General features: G+C 41.5%; 1 protein-coding gene across 2 annotated transcripts in view; it reads right to left on the reverse strand.

Moving 5' to 3' along the window:
- nr3c1 (nuclear receptor subfamily 3, group C, member 1 (glucocorticoid receptor)) overlaps positions 1-8,150 on the reverse strand; it is a 64,533-nt gene extending 56,383 nt beyond the window's left edge. Inside the window, exons 1-3 of one of the 2 annotated variants that reach the window (XM_034181259.1) lie at positions 8,139-8,150; positions 2,167-2,230; positions 637-1,832 (exon numbers count right to left, since the gene is read on the reverse strand). In XM_034181259.1, the coding sequence (XP_034037150.1) occupies positions 637-1,829 (1,193 nt within the window). In that variant the 5' untranslated portion in view covers positions 1,830-1,832; positions 2,167-2,230; positions 8,139-8,150. Of the gene's footprint in view, positions 1-636; positions 1,833-2,166; positions 2,403-8,138 lie in introns of those variants that run through there. The other variant, XM_034181258.1, reaches the window with a different exon arrangement.
- Positions 8,151-21,820: the final 13,670 nt, after the last annotated feature.

Below are 21,820 nucleotides of genomic sequence, written 5' to 3' on the forward strand. Positions count from 1 at the left end.
TGCTGCGCACAGGGAAGCTTGACCCGCCTCTTCTTCTTGTGTGGTTTTGAAGCTTCACTGCCAGCAAGTTCAGCAGAGTCCAGCGGGATAAATAAACTCTAGCAATGCAGGTATGTACTTATTAAAAAAACCTAAAAGGATTTTTCACCAGACTGGCATAGGGTAGCATACAGTTGCGGAGGCATGGTGTACAGTAGCACAGTGTTGCGTAGACTTACATACAGTAGCGGAGTGTTGCATAGACTTGCGCAGAACACTGTGTCCAGTGCTCTACACCAAATGTCCAGGAAAAGATTAAACATCTTTCATTTTTTCCCGCCCATTTCGTGGAAGTGGTTGCCACATAGGGTTGCATAATCTCGGTGTTGGGCTGCATAAGCTTGGCATAGTCGGTACACCTCATTACGCAACTCTACATTGGCCCGATGTGAAAGGGGTTTAAGTCTTAAATATTATCGCAAATTTCCTTGAAATATCATATTTTGAGGCTACATCGCTGATCTGACAAAACCTAATTAACACATTCAGGTGTCTTAACACTTGATTGACTGAGTACACCCCAAACAAGCTATTGAGCTTGTGGCATGGGGGTGAAATGTAAAATGTGTAGATTGAGAACTACTGGCTTAGTCTTACCTGGGAAAGCTGGTAGGATAAGGCGGAGAGCTGCAAAATGTGCCACTGGCCCTCTGCATTCCTCCATTTTCACCGACACACTGGCCTCTACTCCAGATGGTGCCAATGGTTGTTATTGGAGAATACAGGCTGGACACTGGCTTCTGATCCTTCTGCTGCTGAGCTTCATTGTTGCTGCTGGTGCTGACTCCAAAGTGGTAGCTTTGTCCTCCTGAAGTACTGACTCCACAGATGGAGATGGGACTAGGGCTGGGTCTGTCTGAGGAAGGAGTACTGTTCATTTGGCAATAATTCTGACCTGCAGATGTCTTCTCCTGTTTTATCACCCCAGGGGTACAGAGTTGAAGGTATCCAGCATCCTTTTCTTTCTTCACCAATACAGGCAAAGAGGTGGATATGTTAGAGCTGGACTGATCTGGACTTGGCATAATGCTGCCATTGAGAGCACCAGAGACAATGCCACTGTCATTACTGTTCACAACCACAGTGGGCTTTGTGTCCCTCTCTGAGCAAACATCTCCGAGTAGAGAATCCTCTGCCAGAGTTGACAGGAAGGCATCATCACCTACATAAAAGTCTGATGGGGATCCACAGAGCTCAAAGTCTTGGAGCAGGTCAAGTGTGCTGTCTCCAAACAATTTCTGGTTGACATCAACATCTTTACCAATATGCTCGAATGCATGATCCAAGTCAATAGGTTCCTGGTCTCCTTTGTCCATGGAAAACACCTCTGCTTTCATAGAGAAAAGGTTGGGGTCTGATCCCCCAATAAGCGTATCCATGGAGGACCGGGCACTGTCTGCCATATTGACCTCCATTTGGAGCAAACTTCCCCCCATGGTCTGGCGTCCAAACATGGTAGGTGTCTGAGAGTGTAGAAATAACGGTTGCGGCTGTTGAGCCTTCTGATCTTTGGTCAGGCTCCTTGGCTCATTATCTTCCAGCAACAGACCAGTGGTGGCAGAGAAGTTGAGCTCCTCAAGAAGAGGACTGTTGCTGAGACCATTAGGTATGTCACCTGGCTGCATTAATGGGCTGGATGGAAGAACATTAGAGGTGGAAGAGGTGATGGACATGGCACTGCGAGGAGCTACGTTCAATGGAGCTACCTCCTCCGGGCTGTCAGTGTAGACCAATTTACCTAAATGGTCATCTCTTCTGTAGGTTATCTTCTTTACGCCACCTTTATCCATCTTCTAATGTATTGGAAGACAGACAGAGGACAGGGTTAGCGCACAAAATAATATTTCCATGATCGGAGAGAGCTGCTACAAATGTCAAACGTGCCCCTGCCCGCCCTTGGTTAGCTACAGCTAAGGAGACAGCTTTTTTTTTTTTTTTATAAGCACATATACGCACACTCTCATTACCTATACAGCATACCGAAGTATACAACAAACACAATATAATTCTAGTTAGGTCAACTAGTTAGCAGTGAGTCGACAGGAGTTAAGTACGTGCTTACATTTGAATCACACTGTGCTAGCCGCTAAGGTAACGGTGCATTTCTAGGTAAAAGCTTGAATTTACCCTTGAAATGGCTTATTGCTGAGCTGTGTCCAAGAAACATCTGTCAACATTTCTGTCTCTGTGTCTGAAAGTGACAACACCGCCAAACCTACGTTTGCGTCTTAACCTAGCTCCCCGCTACATGGCGAGCTAAAACGATACACAACACGCCAGGCTGCAAGCACTTCAACGGGGTTCCGTCTCCGCCATCGATCCGGTTGTAATAACTCCCGCGAAGTGCATTAAAGTAGCTAAACAAAATTATAAATTAATACATTGGAATTTTTGAATTTAAACTGCGGCGATTCCGCAGCTAGCCATTAGGAACGCATTCGCTAACCTCCAAGAAAAACAGACAAAATGGAGCATAGACAAAGTCAGCCCCATGGCGAACTTGTTTACAACGCGCAGCGTCCCCTGTTGGCTGAAGTGGCGAACTTCAGTTTGTTTTGCCAGTACGTATCTCGATTTACAATATAAATTTATCAGGGACTCAGTAAACAACAAAGGTTACAATAACCAAACACAATGTGCTTCTTTGGGTACACAAAAAGAAAAAGAAGTCATTTTAGTCCAGTAGAGTAGTAGCCAATAGGGTATAAAGTGCAAGTACTATTTAAAAAAAAAACTGATTATTTTTTTGGCCGGTTAAGAATTATCAGTAAACCATTGCTATTGGCCAGCATTGCAGTTTGAGCACACACGCACGCGCGCGCGCACACACACACACACACACACACACACGCACACACACACACACACTAGTAGCCAATAGGGTATAAAGTGCAAGTAGTAGGGGAAACCGGGGCACAGTGAATCAATAGCTATGTCTGCAAAACTACATATATATTTGCAGCAGTTATGCCATATTTTTATGCATAAAGGCACCCCCTTATAAATTAGTGTATTGTTTTTGGATACATTAAGGGTAAAAAGTGGTAAGTGAAGTCAGTTTTTTCCTATCAAAAGTAAATTTTGTGGATGTCAGTGTCTTTGTATTTATTTCTCACAACAGAGGAAAGGTGGCCCAAAAAATTGTTATTAGTTAGAGGACTACCCCGTCCACCTGATGAGCATGTATGTCTTCTCCAGACTATCAGCTATTTGATAACATGACTCATGTGTGTCACATGCACCCAGGGCACAGTGAATCCGTCTAGAAAGTGATTTACTAAGCCCCAGTATCAAGTGGATGACAAATATTACTTGTTGAAGTGTATGCATTTATTTTTTCCATGAAATATTTATTATTTGTGTATATAAACAACTGTTTTCACATTTGAACAGAAATTATGACAGTTGTATTTATCATAGTTTTTAAAGGACTTATATCACTATATAAGACACTCATACATTACGTAGCTGGTTTGCTGGATTATAGTTTGTATATGCATCAGCATATATTTAATAATTTTGAAGAAATCTTTATAATCATGTGTTTTTTCATTATATTCTAAGTCGATTCGCTGTGCCCTGAACACTGATTCACGGGGCACAGTGAATAAAAAAATTTAAAATCGATTTTCAACACCTATAAATTACACTTGGGGAGAAATAAATAACACATGCTTATAAACAATAACTTGCTGTATTAAATCCACAATAGAATGACCTAAACCTATGCATAATGTGTTTATGCTGCCACAAAACAACATTTCTGATCCACTGTGCCTCGGCTTCCCCTAGTATTTTAAAAACATTGATTATGATTTGGCTGGTTAAGAATTACCAGTAAACCATTACTACTGGCTAGCATACACAGTCCTTGGGCTATGGCCCCAAACCCATCTGGATGGAATGCAGGTTTACACTCACCGGCCACTTCATTAGGTACATCTGTTCAATTGCTCAATCTACCATGAAGAGGAACCGTGGATCTTTTTGAGATGGATCCTAAGGAGGATCTGGACTTGTGGAGGTCCACAGTTGTTCTCAAGCAGTCTTGCCTTAATTCTTTAGATTTTCTTCCCTGCTGTAGAGCAGATAGAGTGGATAAGGAGCTGGCCTGCCAATATGTAGACCAGGGTTTAAATCCTGCTCGTGCTGCCTGCCTATGTCCTTACAAAAGATACTTCTAAATGGGTACTAGCTTTGGCTGCGGAGTTGTAGACTCCCATCTGCTTGATGCTAAGAAATCTGGAGATGAACACCGGTACATCAGGGCCTGTTGTAGGACTTAATTCTTCTTCAAGCAAAGGAGGCACTGGTTCTTCAGTTGGGTAGTTAGGCCTTTTGATACAGATGAATGTTTCATCAGATCCTCCCTCCCACCTATACAGGACCTAGACCTGGCACACTGCCTTAACAGGGCCACAGAGATAGTGAGAGATCCCATCTACCCAATTCATGGACTCTTCAATCATCTGTCCTCCAGCAGACGTGGTGCAAGACTGCCAGACTCGGAAAGAGCTTATTCCAATAGGCCATCAGATTCCTCAACTTCCTCGAACAAACATACAATTTTTCTGTCGAAATGGAGTTGTTGAACTCCTGAACAAACACAAACACACACACACGCACACACACACACACACACACACACACCACACACACACACACACACACACACACACACACACACACACACACACACACACACACACACACACACACAAATGCAGAACTTCACAAATGCAGAACTTTTTTGTGCACTAATGCAATGTTACTCATCACTTGATTACCCCATTACTTTATCACCATCCAGCTGTCAAGTTTACATTTCTTGCCACTGTGCAGTAAATGCAACTACTGTGGAAGCAGCATGCAATATTTTTTTTTATTGTTACTTGTCTTCAGGCCCATAGGTATGTGATCCTTTTATTTATTTTTTCCCTGTTTTTACTTAATGTTGTCTATGTTGCAAGTGAGGTCAGATAAACACAATTTCTTTCAGCTGTACACTTCCAACTGAGGGTCTGAATGACAATAAAGTTCACTTTGACTTTGACTTTTGTCCAAGGTGTATGTAAATGCATGTCCAAAACTGTGCACAGAGAATTATAACCAGTTGTAGAATTTTTGGCAATCAAGAATCTTGACATTGGAAATCCAATTTCTAGTCAATGCTATAATGTGGAGGATCCTTGGGTACCATTGGGATGCCTTTTCTGTCGAATGAAAGGTTTCTGATACTCAGACGACGAGTATCACTTGCACTGTGGGGGATGTAGATGTAGTCAAGAGGACATGTTGAAAATCAAACCTACCTCATGAATTTGTCGTCCAGGAGTATTAGGTTTTCACCCTAAATAAATTTATAACAAGCTGAAATTTTCAGGGAAGTCTCAGAAGACCTTCCCTATTAACATATCAAAAGTCCCCAAGAATCCCCTGCGAGGGTTTTGACAAATTCTAGATGGTGTCCAAGATGGCTGCCGATTTTAGATTTTGTCATATTTCAATCCCCAGTCATGACAGACATACAAATAATGTGTCAAAATATATGTTTATTGGGGTGGGGAGTTCAATGCTTATGGTATTTTAAAGATTAAAAATGATTTTATGGCCTTATTAGCTATAGAAAGAGCAAATGGTGTATTTTTGCTAACCCGAACAAATGCAACATTGGATATTAAAAGCTTGTCACAATGGTGACAACAGGCAAGACTTAGCTGCTACCTTAATTGTAAGTTGAAATGCTTAGCTTGTAATCTTAACCCTAAAATTTTAAGTTTTTCACCAATAAATCAATAAATCAATTGCAGTGATGATCCTCATGCATCATCTTCATTGCCAGTTTCGGGACTGTCAGTGTCTTCTTCATCTTCAAGGAAGGATGACATTGGTGCTACATTGTTGCAAGTTTGACCACTGCACTTAATACACAAGGCAGACCAGTGCACTCCCATCTTCCTGCAGCCACATGATGCTCCACAGCCATCTGCTTTGCAACCACAGGAGATCATGTTAAGCAGAGTATCTGGAGCAATGGTACGGTCAGTTTCAAATGGAGTCAGGATGCCATCCAGTTTCCATCCCCAGGCTGTTGGCTGCAAGGGCCTTCCCATCCATTCTTGAACAGTGAGATATGTTATGAATGAATGCTGCTTGGCTGCTGCTCTTGTTGGAGGCAAACTTGTGAGTTGGAAGGAAGAGGACAGTGATGTTCTGCTGAATGCCATTTTGTAGGCAATGTAGCGGAACTCATCCAGTGATGCACAGTCAGGTGCACGTTTAATATCTCTCTGTGTGGAATGCAATCATCCGAATGTCATCCAGGTACATCACATTCCAACATTAAAGTGCAATTTGCAGCGGTTTCCCTAATGTATTGAAGTTATTGAATGCACACATATTGCTATAAAGGCACCGTCACATGATGAATTTGTTTTTGTTAATAGGAAACAATTTTATTCCATCAATGTACAAATCATATGTGATGCAAAATGCATTGGGTTGGGTGGGGAACAGGCTAGGGACTGACACAGTGTGCGATGGTGGCTGCTTAGTGTGTGCATAGTTTATTTGTGTAATTGTTCTGAACAAAACCAGCACGGGCACATTTGGGCATGTGCGCATTCAAATATGTTTTTTGTTATTGTTATTAATGTTTTTGTTTTTTGCTTGATGATAGAGAGGGGAATCCCCAGGTTCCAGGGCCTATTTAAATTATATTTAAATAGGGGCATGGACAGGGAGGAGTTTGGTACGTGTGCATGTATGCTGTTGGGATGTTGATTGGGATGTACAAATGGAACATGCTTGTATCCATGCATATGCACACTTTGATACAATTTCACTTTATTTAGTTTAGATAGCACTAAATAACAACAAAGCTACCGTAAGGCGCTTCACACAAGTAAGGTCTAACCTTACCAACCCCTAGAGCAAGCACACAGGTGACAGTGGTAAGGAAAAACTCCCTCTGATGATAATGAGGAAGATATCTCAAGCAGACCAGACTCAAAGGGGTGACCCACCGCTTTAGCCATTCTAACAGTTACAAGATTTTGTAAAGTTTTATAAGACAAAAAATAACAACAAAAGAAGAATTTGATGAGAAGTCCAGGCAGGTGTCCAGTCACAGGCAGGGGTCATCCATCATGCCATTCAGTGGGCCTGTTCCCGTGGCAGAGTCAGTTCCACGTCCATTTCAGAATTTATGCAGTCGTCAAATCCAGCACATGACATCATGATGTCATCCGCACCTTGGACAGAGAGAAAAAAAGCAGAAACAGTCGGACAGAAAAACTACACCTAAGGTAAAATTCATTAGCATTAAGCTACAGGAAAGCAGAGAAAATACAAGGTGATCGCCGGCCGCGAGCCCAAAGCTTCACTAACAGACCCAGAATTTAGATAAAGTTGAGGCCGTGGCCCGCTCCGTTTACTAATGAAATGAATTTAAAAGGGTAGGAAGCGTAGTACCATGCTATGCCAGTATGCTAGCCATACGAAATGGAAAATAAATGCGGAAGTCTGGAGTTGAATGTCTCTGCAGAATCTGTTTTATTGATGGATGGAGATCATTCCACAAAACAGGGGCACAATAAGAGAAAGCTCTGTGGCCCGCAGAGTTTTTATTCACCTGAGGAACACAAAGTTGTCCCGCATCCTGCGAACGCAGAGCCCGGGCCGGTATGTAGGGTTTCACCAAATTGGCCAGGTAGCAGGGCACCAATCCATGAACAATTTTGTAGGTCAGCAGCAAAACCTTACAGTCCGCTCTCACAGAGACAAGAAGCCAATGAAGAGATGCCAGAATCGGGGTAACATGGTCAAACCTTCTGCTTAGTGTTAAATGTCTGGCAGCAGCATTCTGGACCAGCTGGAGACCCCTAATGCTGGACTGCGGTAACCCTGAAAAATAGGACATTACAATAATTCAATCTGGAAGAAACAAATGCACAAATGAGGGTCTCAGCATCAGCCATAGACAGGATGGGGTGAATCGTTGCTATATTTCACAGGTGGAAGAAAGCAGTCCTTGTATTATTGCTCATGTGGAGGTCAAAGGACAACGTAGGATCAAAAATCACCCCAAGGTTCCTCACTTTGTCAGTGTGCTGTATGACATGCAAGCCTATGCTAAGCATTAACTGGTCAAATTGATACATCTGCATTTTTTCTACTTACTCCAGTTTCTGGGTTTTAGCGTATGCCATGTTTCAGTAGGAAATCCACACAAGTCTTTCTACATGAGGCCCCTGGTCTTCAGGATTGTGTTGCTTCCAGTCTAACTGACTGGTTGTGAGACTTGGATTCTAGTCAGTCAACTGAAGCATTGAGGGGATGTCTTTGGAACTACAGTGGGTCCATCCATCCATCCATCCATCCATCCATCCATTGATTTTTTTATACTCACTTGTTCTAGTTAGTGGTAATGGGGGAAAATAGTAGGTCTCTACCAGGACATCCTTGGATGCCACCGGAGTGGCTTTTGGGTCAAGTGAGCATTTAAGGAGGTGTAGATGCAGCATATTACTTACATTATAATGACTATGAAAGCACTTCATAAATGTGGTCCATTTACCATTTGATTTACATTATGAGAATATTTAGATTTAGGACTTCCCTGAATATAATCCAGCCCACTCATGTCTCAATGCTGAGGACCCCAGCAACTTGAAAAGACTAAGGTGAGGTCCATATATCACCAACTGTTGCAGATACATGGGTTGCTTCAGGACATATGGATGGACCAGTTGTCTGTCTGGGTGGCTGCCAATCAAGACCCAGGGGCACAAGTCTGGTGGATGTGTCAAGCTACAAAACCAGTGCAGGCTCCAAGACCCGAGCTATGCTGGATAAGGCCTAAAAGACAGTGGACACAAGTTAGAAACAGAAAAATAACATACAATGTTCCAGTTAAAGTATATCTGCACCAGGTAACTCACTTTTTTGATGTTGCTACAAGTTAAGTGCGGGTGGGCGGCGTGCTGTATTGCCACTGTACATGTGGGGGGCGCTATTGCACAAGGTACAGTGTACCCAGAAAGTATTCACAATGCTTCACTTTCCACATTTTATGTTACAGCGTTATTCCAAAATGGATGAAATTTATTTTTTCATCAAACTTCTACACACAATACCCCATAATGACAATGTGAAACAACTTTTTTGTTTGTTTGTTTTTAGATTTTTGCAAATTTATTAACAATTAAAAGCAAACAATTAAAAGAAATCACATGTACATAAGAATTTACAGCCTTTGCCATGAAGCTCAGAATTGAGCTCAGGTGGGTCCTGTTTCCACTGATCATCCTTGAGATGTTTCTACAGCTTAACTGAAGTCCACCTGGGGTAAATTCAGTTGATTGGACATGATTTGGAAAGGCACACACCTGTCTACATATATAAGGTCCCGCAGTTGACAGTGCATGCCAGAGCACAAACCGAACATGAAGTCAAAGGAATTGTCTGTAGACCTTCAAGACAGGATTGTCTCAAGGCACAAATCTGGGGAAGGGTACAGAAACATTTCTGCTGCTTTGAAGGTCCCAATGAGCACAGTGGCCTCCATCATCCATAAATTGAAGAAGTTCAGACCCACCAGGACTTTTCCTAGAGCTGGCAGCCCTTCTTAACTGAGCGATTAGTGTAGAAGGGTCTTAGTCAGGGAGGTGACCAAGAACCTGGAACAGGTCACTCTGTCAGAGCTCCTGTATTCCTCTATGGAGAGAGGAGAACCTCCCAGTTGGACAGCCATCTTTGCAGCAATCCACCAATCAGGCCTGTATGGTAGAGTGGCCAGACAGAAGCCACTCCTTAGTAAAAGGCACATGGCAGCCCACCTGGAGTTTGCCAAAAGGCACCTGAAGGACTCTCAGACCATGAGCAACAAAATTCTCTGGTCTGATGAGACAAAGATTGAACTCTTGCCGTGAATGCCAGGTGTCATGTTTGGAGGAAACCAGGCACCATCCCTACAGTGACTCGTGGTGGTGGCAGCATCATGCTGTGGAGCAGCGGCAGGAACTGTGAGATTAGTCAGGATTGAGGGAAAGATGAATGCAGCAATGTACAGAGACATCCTGGATGAAATCCTGCTCCAAAGTGCTCTTGACCTCAGAGTAGGACAATGACCCTAAGCACACATCCAAGATATCAAAGGATTGGCTTTACGACAACTTGTCTTTGAGTGGCCCAGCCAGAGCCCAGACCTGAATATGATTGATCACCTCTGGAAGTACCTGAAAATGGCTGTGCACCGACGCTCCCCATCCAACCTGATGGAACTTAAGAGGTGATGCAAAGAGAAAAAACTTAAAAAAAAAAAACTTTTATGTTGTCATTATGGGGTATTGTGAATAAAATTTTGAGGTTAAAAAAATAATTTACTCCATTTTGGAATAAGGCTGTAACATAACAAAATGTGGAAAAAGTGAAGCAATGATGTAAATAAAGCTGCTCAGTTTAATTAATACTTTTTATTAAGTACTTGTGTTGGTCATTTGTACATTGTAGATTAATGACCTTTGAATGTGAGCCCTTTCTATTCCTGGAACTGTTTGTATTACGCCATCATTATACAACACATCACATCATTGCCAATTCCAAATCTGGACACCAGTCACAGGACTATGATACAGGCCTACCAGAGTTTTATGCAATTACTTAATGCAAAGGTGCATCTGTCAGAATAATTTTACCTGATATAGCATCCAGTTATACAGTTTTTCATATATCATAGCTATTTATTTATTCATTCATTTTTTTTACATACTCGTATAGTAACTCTCTCTCTCTCTCTCTCTCTCTCTCTCTCTCTCTCTTCAGGCATAATCTTACAATGTAAACCACAAGTAAGAACGAAAAATATAAGTACTCTTTCAAGCAAGTTATAGTTACATTCAGTACTGTTGCATTCAAACACTTTATGGCTGAGGTACCTTGCTTTTGGTGCCTTTTATTTTATCTTCATCTTTTACCTGCAAAAGAATTATTATTTATTAATTAAAATACTAATAGCTAATCATGCAGTGACTTAAATAAGTGGTCTGAGATTACTGACACATTTTAGTTTGTTGCTGCCCTCTAGAGCACAAATGGAGTTCTAGTTATTGACATATTACTGCATCCAAAAACAATGAAGAATCAGTGACAGAGACAGTGGAAATACTTCTACCAAGGTTCAGTAGTTCTCTGTTACTGTTTGTCTTTAACAGAGCTGATGTGCAGGTGAGGACGCTGTAATCAAAGGCAGAATTTAAAAATAATGTTAAAGATGATCTTGGTTGTGCCTCAAACTCTAATCAACGCTGATTTTGCATACAAAATCAATCAGAACTTTCTGTTTGTGTGTGTGTGTGTGTGTGTGTGTGTGTGTTATCGAGAAAACTGTGAAAATAATTTTGGTGAAATTAAATGACTTTAACTCATAGCTGACCACTTATAAAAGTGTGTGATATCAGTTAACTGATTGGTCTGTCATCCTGTGATTTGCCTGCAGGGCGCGTGTCTGTTGATTGATAATGGAAACATATTGTGTGAACAGCTTCTTTGACACAAAATCACCTCCAAATTCAAAAATATACAGCGAGTATGTCAAAAAGCACATCATGCATTTAGTGCCTGCACATGCTGGTTTACAGTTTGCCTTCATCAGAGCATCAGTGGCTGAAAGTGGTCTTAAGATTATAATAATATAACCCAATGCTAAAATACCTTCGGGCATATGAGCATTGTCTTAAAGTAGACCTGCATTGAAATAAATGCAGTCAGATCTTTGGACCAAAAAATGACTTATATTTACACAAGATCCTTCTGAATGTAGTAAAGTAAATCTGCAAGCCCAGATCTGTCATTCAACGGAGAAATCTTTGTTTAAAAATGACAAATTTACAGCTACAATTTAGCCCTCCGCAAAACTGTCATCACATCCGGGACGCTACCGAGACATCACAGAGAAGACCCTCTCCCAGCATGCATTGTGCGCGCCAACTGTAATTTGTGGATTTACGTCAGTTTGCATCTTTTTCTTGTCTTATACGGAAGGATCTACTTTTTTTAAAACTTCATATTGTCTTGCGGTACGTTTGGTGAGTACACATTTCTTTTATTTGTGCTTGAAAATTATTTTGGGGGACTTTTTCATATGCCTGTTTGATTGAGTGGTGTTGCATTGAAAATCTACTGTCTTTCGCCTCCGGTGTTACCGTCGCGGGGTATGGAGGCAGGACCCGCAAAGAATTCAAGTCATTAAAAATGTATAAACCTCTCTCAGCGGCCATGGAGCTCTGCGGCTTCGATTACTGAGACGTGCAGCGCTGCGGATTTTGCCGCAAGAAATGTGTCCTTGCGAGCAACATGTGTCACCGGCCGCTTCACATTAAAACAGCGAGCGTAGTCTCTGGACTTTTGCCAAGTTGGCTGCACCTCCATTCAGTAGACAGGGAGGTGGTGCACAGCAGACAGGGGGGGCGATGTGAGTGGCCCGCTGCGGCGTTTACCGAGCCTGCAGACTCAGTAAGTGCGTCGGATGCAGAGAGCGAGGCGTCGGGGAAGAACGTCACCCGCTCTCGATGTCGCCGCTGATCTGAGCATGCAGAGCTGTATCTCACATTCATTGCTGCTTACTTTTGGATGTTGAAACCAGGATGTGTATAACAGTAACATTACTAACAGATAAAATCAATTTCAATGCGGGATCGGACTGAAGGCGGGAGCGCTCCGTCTTGTGCCGGATGTCACTGCAATGTCCCGGATGTACAAACAGTTTTCGCTGAGGGCCAAATTTTAGCTGCAAATTTGTCATTTTTAAATGAAGATTTCTCTGCTGAATTACAAATTTGGGCTTGCAGATTTACTTTACTACATTCATAAGCGTCTTATAAATACATATCAGCTATTTCTTTCTGAGATCTGACCACATTTATTTCAATGCAGGTCTACTTTAATAAAACTAAATGTGGAAAAAGTGAAGCTATATATATATAGTTGTTTATATTGATTATTAAGATCCTGTTGTCTTATTTACAATTTCTACAAGTTCATTTTCAATCAAGCCCCTCTTTTTTGTCACGTGATAATTTGAGGACCACAATGAAAATAAGCGTTTATGCTTTATTGTGTTATCCGTGTATCATTGACACATTCACCTCTGTGTTTTTATTGTTGTTGCAGAATAAACTTAATCAATCATAAACAATACTTTACTTTTTAACGGCGTCTGCAGGAGGTCGTCTGTCTGCGTATACATGAGCTTTTGAAAAGAGCAGAAGTTACTTTTGACCACATGTGATACGTGTGCACACTGACGTCTGCAAGATGTCTTGTAAATCACTCCAGAGGTGTCATCAGTTTTAAAAAAACAACGTTTTCAGTTATTGGAAGTGTTTATTTCTCATTATCTTTTACATAATATATGAGAAATATTCGATTTACACAGAAATGCAGTGAAATTACCAACCAGAGAGACCAGCCAGTGATGTCACCACTCTGACATCTGTGAGATGTGTTGTGTGGGCCGCTGAAGAGGAGGTACTGCTGGCCCACCACCACCAGATGGCGCCCTGCTTGAAGTGCAGGCTTCAAGCAGGAGAGGGCATCATAGCAACCTGGAGTGACAGCTGTCACTCGTCATCAGCACCAGCTGTCACTCAATCACATCACCACCACCATAAAGGCCGGACTGCAACTCCACCTCCCCGCCAAGAAATCAGCTACCTTGGAGGTAATATTCTCTGCTGAATTTAAACTGAGTCATAGTCTGATCTCTTTTGCAGCCATTTTCCTGTGGTGTTTCCTTATCTGCTGGATTGGCATTTGGTGTGATTAGCGACGGCTTCGCCTCACACCCCAACCAGATAAGTGGTTAAACAGGAGCTGCATGAGTGTGTGATTGGAGGTGGAGGTGCTCCCTCCCAAAAGAACACAGACTGTGGGATTACTGAGTGTGCATACTCACACATTCACCTGTGCTGTTTTTGTTCTCTGCCAGCAGTGCCAGGTCTGACAGCTGGAGATGGTGGCCACCTGGGGACTCAGGACTTGGCGGCTCCGGTGTTCTTCAGATCCGTTGGCGGTGAGGGCCGTGTGGGATCCGGCTCGGTTCTGGACGGGCGTCTCCTATCCTCGAGCCTGCCCACACGTCACCCAATGTGTAATTGACTGTAGTTCCAAACTTGTTATTGTCTGTATTCCGTTGTGCACAATTTACAACATTAAATTGTTACTGTTTGGCTTATCCATTGCCCGTTCATTTACACCCCCTGTTGTGGGTCCGTGTTCCTACACTTTCACAACAAGATGTCTGGTAAATCACTCCAGAGGTGTTATCAGGTTACAAAAATAGCATCTTCAGTTTTAGAAGTGTTTATTTGTCGCTTTTACATAATATATGAGAAAAATGTTAGATTTACACAGAAATGCAGCTGTCAGCCAGTGACGTTGTGGTGCCCCCCCCCCCCCCCCCCCACCACCACCAAGATTTGCATGATTCATAACATAAAAATAGAAAATATGTGACCTTTTGACCTCTTAAAATAGGTCAATGTTAGCCATCTCTGAATTTGAAGACCCTGGCAGTAATAAGACTGGACTTATGCTGAGCACAGACAGAAGGATGGATGGACGGACGCAAAGCCCTTCACAATACCCGATGGCTTCGGGTAAAAACCAACAGATTTTCATTTGTGTGTATCGGAGCAATAATGCTCTGGTGAAATGTGATCCTGTGGCATTTTTAAATCATAACAATAATTTTAAAAACAATGCACTGTGCTATTTTCTATAGAAAGCAAGTTCACTTATTTACTATAAAATTGTGCAAAAGGTTTTGAGATCAGAGCCATGAATTTGACTTCCCAATTGTGTGTGTGCACGCATGCATGTGTTTGACCAAGGGGTGACGTTTTCAGCAGTGTTTGTTTGTTTGACTGTCAGCAGGATAACTAAAAAAATAAAGAATGGATTTCAAGACATCTGGTGAGCAGATAGACGGTGTTCTGAGAAATGAGTCAATTTTGGACGTGATCTGGATTAAATTCTAAAACTGAAACCCAGATGAATGTTTGGCACACAGAAACATTTAACCCAAAAAGAATGTGACAGGATTTTGATGAAATTTGGTGAACAGATGGATAATGTCATAGAAAATGATGGATTTTATTTGGAATTTGCTCTGGAACATATATCCAGAAAGTTTAAATAATATGGTGGAGGTATCCACTCTCTGGGTGCTTTCTAGCTGTTGATGTTTGTTTGTTTTAGAGTTTGGAAACATGCTTTTATCTGAAGCACAATTGTTATCTTTTGACACACGTGTACTGTACATACTAAATAACCTCCTTCCTGCATTAAATGATCGTGTTATTTTCTCACATATTTGGTGAGCTGCACTCTGGATTATACAGGAAGACCTTGCAAAACTGCCAATTATTAGTTTAATATTACAGCACATACAGACTTTATAACTTCATGCTCAGCTTTTATATCATATTACACCATTCACGCTGAAGCTGCATGAAATTTGATCCCTTCCAAAAACCAGAATGTAACCTGGGAGTATCACACAAGCAGAAAATATAGTTAATGCAGGAGGAAGGGAACTCAGATCTAATGTGACACACAGTGTGATGAATAAGAAACATGGTTTGGTGCATATTTGGGGAGAAATTCCTTCTCAGAGAGGGGAAACAGACAACCTACCAGCCATGTATGAGTCTAAATATTTTCACAGGAATACAATGGGCAAACACAATTAATTACTTCCACTGACCAATATACAGTAGTGTTCAGAATAATAGTAGTGCTATGTGACTAAAAAGATTAATCCAGGTTTTGAGTATATTTCTTATTGTTACATGGGAAACAAGGTACCAGTAGATTCAGCAGAGTCTCACAAATCCAACAAGACCAATCATTCATGATATGCACACTCTTAAGGCTATGAAATTGGGCTATTAGTAAAAAAAGTAGAAAAGGGGGTGTTCACAATAAATAGTAGTGTGGCATACAGTCAGTGAGTTCGTCAATTTTGTGGAACAAACAGGTGTGAATCAGGTGTCCTCTATTTAAGGATGAAGCCAGCACCTGTTGAACATGCTTTTCTCTTTGAAAGCCTGATGAAAATGGGACGTTCAAGACATTGTTCAGAAGAACAGCGTAGTTTGATTAAAAAGTTGATTGGAGAGGGGAAAACTTATACGCAGGTGCAAAAAATTATAGGCTGTTCATCTACAATGATCTCCAATGCTTTAAAATGGACAAAAAAAAAAAAAACAGAAACGTGTGGAAGAAAACGGAAAACAACCATCAAAATGGATAGAGGAATAACCAGAGTGGCAAAGGCTCACCCATTGATCAGCTCCAGGATGATCAAAGACAGTCTGGAGTTACCTGTAAGTGCTGTGACAGTTAGAAGACGCCTGTGTGAAGCTAATTTATTTGCAAGAATCCCCCGCAAAGTCCCTCTGTTAAATAAAAGACATGTGAAGAAGAGGTTACAATTTGCCAAAGAACACATCAAATGGCCTAAAGAGAAATGGAAGAATATTTTGTGGACTGATGAGAGTAAAATTTTTCTTTTTGGGTCCAAGGGCCGCAGACAGTTGGTGAGACGACCCCCAAACTCTGAATTCAAGCCACAGTTCACAGTGAAGACAGTGAAGCATGGTGGTGCAAGCATTATGATATGGGCATGTTTCTCCTACTATGGTGTTGGGCCTATATATCACATACCAGGTATCATGGATCAGTTTGGATATGTCAAAATACTTGAAGAGGTCATGTTGCCTTATGCTGAAGAGGACATGCCCTTGAAATGGGTGTTTCAACAAGACAATGACCCCAAGCACACTAGTAACCGAGCAAAATCTTGGTTCCAAACCAAACAAAATTAATGCCTTGCAGATGTGAAGAAATCATGAAAAACTGTGGTTATACAACTAAATACTAGTTTAGGGATTCACAGGATTGCTAAAAAAGCAGTTTGAACATAATAGTTTTGAGACCTTTTGTCTGACTTAGTGCTTAGCTCAGATAAGATAATTATAGTGGGCGATTTTAACATCCACACAGATGCTGAGAATGACAGCCTCAACACTGCATTTAATGCATTTAATCTATTATTAGACTCAATTGGCTTTGCTCAAAATGTAAATGAGTCCACCCACCACTTTAATCATATCTTAGATCTTGTTCTGACTTATGGTATGGAAATTGAAGACTTAACAGTATTCCCTGAAAACTCCCTTCTGTCTGATCATTTCTTAATAACATTTACCTTTACTCTGATGGACTACCCAGCAGTGGGGAATAAGTTTCATTACACTAGAAGTCTTTCAGAAAGCGCTGTAACTAGGTTTAAGGATATGATTCCTTCTTTATGTTCTCTAATGCCATATACCAACACAGTGCAGAGTAGCTACCTAAACTCTGTAAGTGAGATAGAGTATCTCGTCAATAGTTTTACATCCTCATTGAAGACAACTTTGGATGCTGTAGCTCCTCTGAAAAAGAGAGCTTTAAATCAGAAGTGCCTGACTCCGTGGTATAACTCACAAACTCACAGCTAAAAGCAGATAACCCGTAAGTTGGAGAGGAAATGGCATCTCACTAATTTAGAAGATCTTCACTTAGCCTGGAAAAAGAGTCTGTTGCTCTATAAAAAAGCCCTCCATAAAGCTAGGACATCTTACTACTCATCACTAATTGAAGAAAATAAGAACAACCCCAGGTTTCTTTTCAGCACTGTAGCCAGGCTGACAAAGAGTCAGAGCTCTATTGAGCTGAGTATTCCTTTAACTTTAACTAGTAATGACTTCATGACTTTCTTTGCTAATAAAATTTTAACTATTAGAGAAAAAATTACTCATAACCATCCCAAAGACGTATCGTTATCTTTGGCTGCTTTCAGTGATGCCGGTATTTGGTTAGACTCTTTCTCTCAGATTGTTCTGTCTGAGTTATTTTCATTAGTTACTTCATCCAAACTATCAACATGTCTATTAGACCCCATTCCTACCAGGCTGCTCAAGGAAGCCCTACCATTATTTAATGCTTCGATCTTAAATATGATCAATCTATCTTTATTAGTTGGCTATGTACCACAGGCTTTTAAGGTGGCAGTAATTAAACCATTACTTAAAAAGCCATCACTTGACCCAGCTATCTTAGCTAATTATAGGCCAATCTCCAACCTTCCTTTTCTCTCAAAAATTCTTGAAAGGGTAGTTGTAAAACAGCTAACTGATCATCTGCAGAGGAATGGTCTATTTGAAGAGTTTCAGTCAGGTTTTAGAATTCATCATAGTACAGAAACAGCATTAGTGAAGGTTACAAATGATCTTCTTATGGCCTCGGACAGTGGACTCATCTCTGTGCTTGTTCTGTTAGACCTCAGTGCTGCTTTTGATACTGTTGACCATAAAATTTTATTACAGAGATTAGAGCATGCCATAGGTTTTAAAGGCACTGCGTTGCGGTGGTTTGAATCATATTTATCTAATAGATTACAATTTGTTCATGTAAATGGGGAATCTTCTTCACAGACTAAGGTTAATTATGGAGTTCCACAAGGTTCTGTGCTAGGACCAATTTTATTCACTTGTCAAGAAAGATGACTTTAAGCTTGCTTTCAGCTTGTTTTCATCTTGGAATATAATACGTGCCATTGGATTAATACACACGTTGGAATAAACTGAACAGTGTTTGGTACTTTCCTGGAGTAAGTGAGGTCATACCGGACTTTTCCATTGCAGATGGGGAGGCCCATGGAATGAACTCAGTGGTGAAGACGATGGAATATGTCTAAGATGATTCTAAAATGACAAAGTATGATCAAATGAAGTATTAATGTGTTAAAAGTAATATCTAAGAATGATTCCAACATAAGTATGATTAAATGAACTATTAATGTAATAACAGTAAGAGTTGATTAGAAAATGTATGTTACAAATAAGTAAAATTAATGATTATATGAGTTGTTTTTCATAAAGGGTGCAGTTACAGAGAAAGAGGAACTAAAGTTGTTTTTCATGGCAGTCAGAAGAAAGAGGAACTGAAAGAAGTTGTTTTTAGTGCAGAGTCAGAGAAAGAGGAAGTTAGTGATGTCGCAAGCGAGGCCAGAAGAGCTGATGATAAAAACAACTGAAAATGATTAAGATGTGATAAGATATTAAATGAATAATAAGGAATGAAAAATGTTGTATATGATCATATGAATTGTTTTTATGTGAAAAAGAGTTGTAATGAAATGACTGAATATGATTGAGGTGATTCTAAAAGACATGATTTAAAAAGGAATGAATTCTCAGAAAAGCTGACGTGTTAACAGAAAAGAGGAACTGGAGCTAGTTACTGGCAGCCGAGACATAAGTTCCGAGAAGTAAGTTCCGCAGATGGCTTCCAGTAAGGGAAGGAGTAGGGGGGAGGTTTTGAGTCACCATCATCCCCATGGTAACCAAGATCAACTCAACAACAACAAGAGTTTTCGTATAAAAACTGTACAACAACAGGAAACGGGGTTATTCTTCCAGGGAGAGGTGCTGTTGTCACTTCTCCGCTGCGACAAGGAGATCACAAGACTTGACCATCTTGTGAGCTGCAAATTGGAATCGAGGAGCGAGAGGATTGGAGACATAAGAGATTATTTGAGAGAGTTTTCAACTCCTACTCAGGCCGTCCAGTCACGGAGTAGCAGAGCATTGGAGAATAATCACTGGCCTTAAGTCTGAGTGGGGAAGTTTCAAAGTTTTCTCTCTCAAGGATCATCACATCATACCAGAATGGATTAGATCAACTTTTGGTTGATTGAAGAAGGGATAAACTCTTATGTGGATTTATTTCCTGAGGGAACTCTTATGTGGATTTATTTCCTGAAGGATTACAACATCACACAAGGATCGTGGTCAGCTAACAACTAATAGCTGATGAAGAGGAAATCAAGTTCATCGAACTGGGGATTTTAACATCAAAAAACCTCCTTCCCTCACTCCTAGAAAAACAAAAATCTCTGCCAATTATTATTCTGATTATATTTGAATTACTGTTGTGAAATTATCATCATATAACCGATTTTGATTATGTTGTCAGCACTTGCAAAACCTGCAATAAATTTCCAAGCATGCAGTTAAAGTGTTAAGGCTCGGACATTGGATTTATTGATTCTTCTTAAGGTGTAAAAGTTAAAGTTTTTTGGGTGTATAACATCAAAAAGTGCTCTAAAAGGTTAGTCTGGTTTTTAATGAAATTAACGCATCCTGGGGACTCGCTGTACGAGTCACTAAATTTAAAATCTAGCAACATTCCAAGAGCCCTGATCCATAAGAGGAGAGCTGCCGTTAACGGGCGAGGCCGGCTCGTATCCTGGTTCCAGAGGAGGCTATTCGACCGGGGTGCGAGATCAGCGTCAGCGGGGTGGACGTCCGGATGGAGGCAGTGAGCGGCTAGACAAATCTCCTCGCCACCAGCTTGAACAGCCTTTGTGCAGCCCTGCCGGGTAATACCCGCGGAGACACGAAGGTCGGACCCCAGAGACGGAGAGCTGGTTTTATATAACGTGATCTGACACGTGGCGCCCGAACAGGGACCTGACGAAGTGTAGTCGGGTCCGAGGAAGAATCCTGGCCAAAGGAGAGTCTTTTGCCATTGGATAGGTGGAAAGCCCCTGAGTGGGTCACCAAGGGAGACAGTGTTGTTGAGAGTGTCGGCTGATGACTTGTATAGGTCCAGTAACGGCTTGAAACACATCTGTTTTCCAGAGAGGTGAAAATTTGGAGGCGACCACCAGAAGGACGACGTAAAGACAACAGGAGTAAGCATCCCAGGGAGCTGGGATCAAGGACGAGAAGCAGACGTGTCACTGCTGGATCGTCTAAACTGGGACGAGAAGCAGACGTGTCACTGCTGGATCGTCTGAACTGGGACGAGAAGCAGACGTGTCACTGCTGAATCGTCTGAACTGGGACAAGAAGCAGACGTGTCACTGCTGGATCGTCTGAACTGGGACGAGAAGCAGGCGGAGATAGCCTGCTGGATCGTCACGAAACGACGAGGAAGGGAAGCAGACGAGGGAGCCTGCTGGATCGGATCGTCAAAGAGAGCAGGTATGAGAGTATACCGTGCAAAATGGTGATCTACAAGAGAGAATAGGATCATCAACCCGTGAGGTTCCTGAGGGGAGAAGTGGGAAAAGGAGCAGCTGATTTGGAGTTAACCTCTGGAATTAGCGCTGAATAGCCAAGTAGTCTGTCACTCATCTCTGACTCAAGGCGCCAAGAGAGGCTTTGAGAGGCAGACGACTCGAGACGACAAGGACCATAGCTGAAGTCAAGGAGACGACAGTGGTGGAATCGACAATCTCAGCAACCGAGAGAATAAAGGGAGGATAATCATTGCGAAAAGTAAGGTCAGTGTTAAAAACAAGCAGTAAAAATATGGCTGAAGAAGAGTCAGGACCTGTAGCAACCCCTGAATCCGAACATGACGAGGAAAAAGGAGTGAATATTCGGCCACACAGAGTAGTATTGTATGGACGAGGATATGATTTTTGGGCAGAAACAGTTCAAAAATATGTCAGAGATCAAAGTGTAGAAACTGATGAAGAAAGTTTCAAAGAAGCTATGGCAGAAACAATACACAAATTAGGGGTATATTATCCAGGTCAGCATAAAGAGGGGCAGATCCTGCCGTTTTGGAAAGCCCACCAGTCCCAAAAGACAAGACGGGGACCAGAGAGTGGCTTGAGTGGTGGTGCAAAATTCTCGAAGAAGGGTGGAAAAGAGGACAAATC

This window comes from Thalassophryne amazonica, chromosome 11 (genome assembly GCF_902500255.1).
Source record: "Thalassophryne amazonica chromosome 11, fThaAma1.1, whole genome shotgun sequence".
NCBI classification, from domain to species: Eukaryota; Metazoa; Chordata; class Actinopteri; order Batrachoidiformes; family Batrachoididae; genus Thalassophryne; species Thalassophryne amazonica.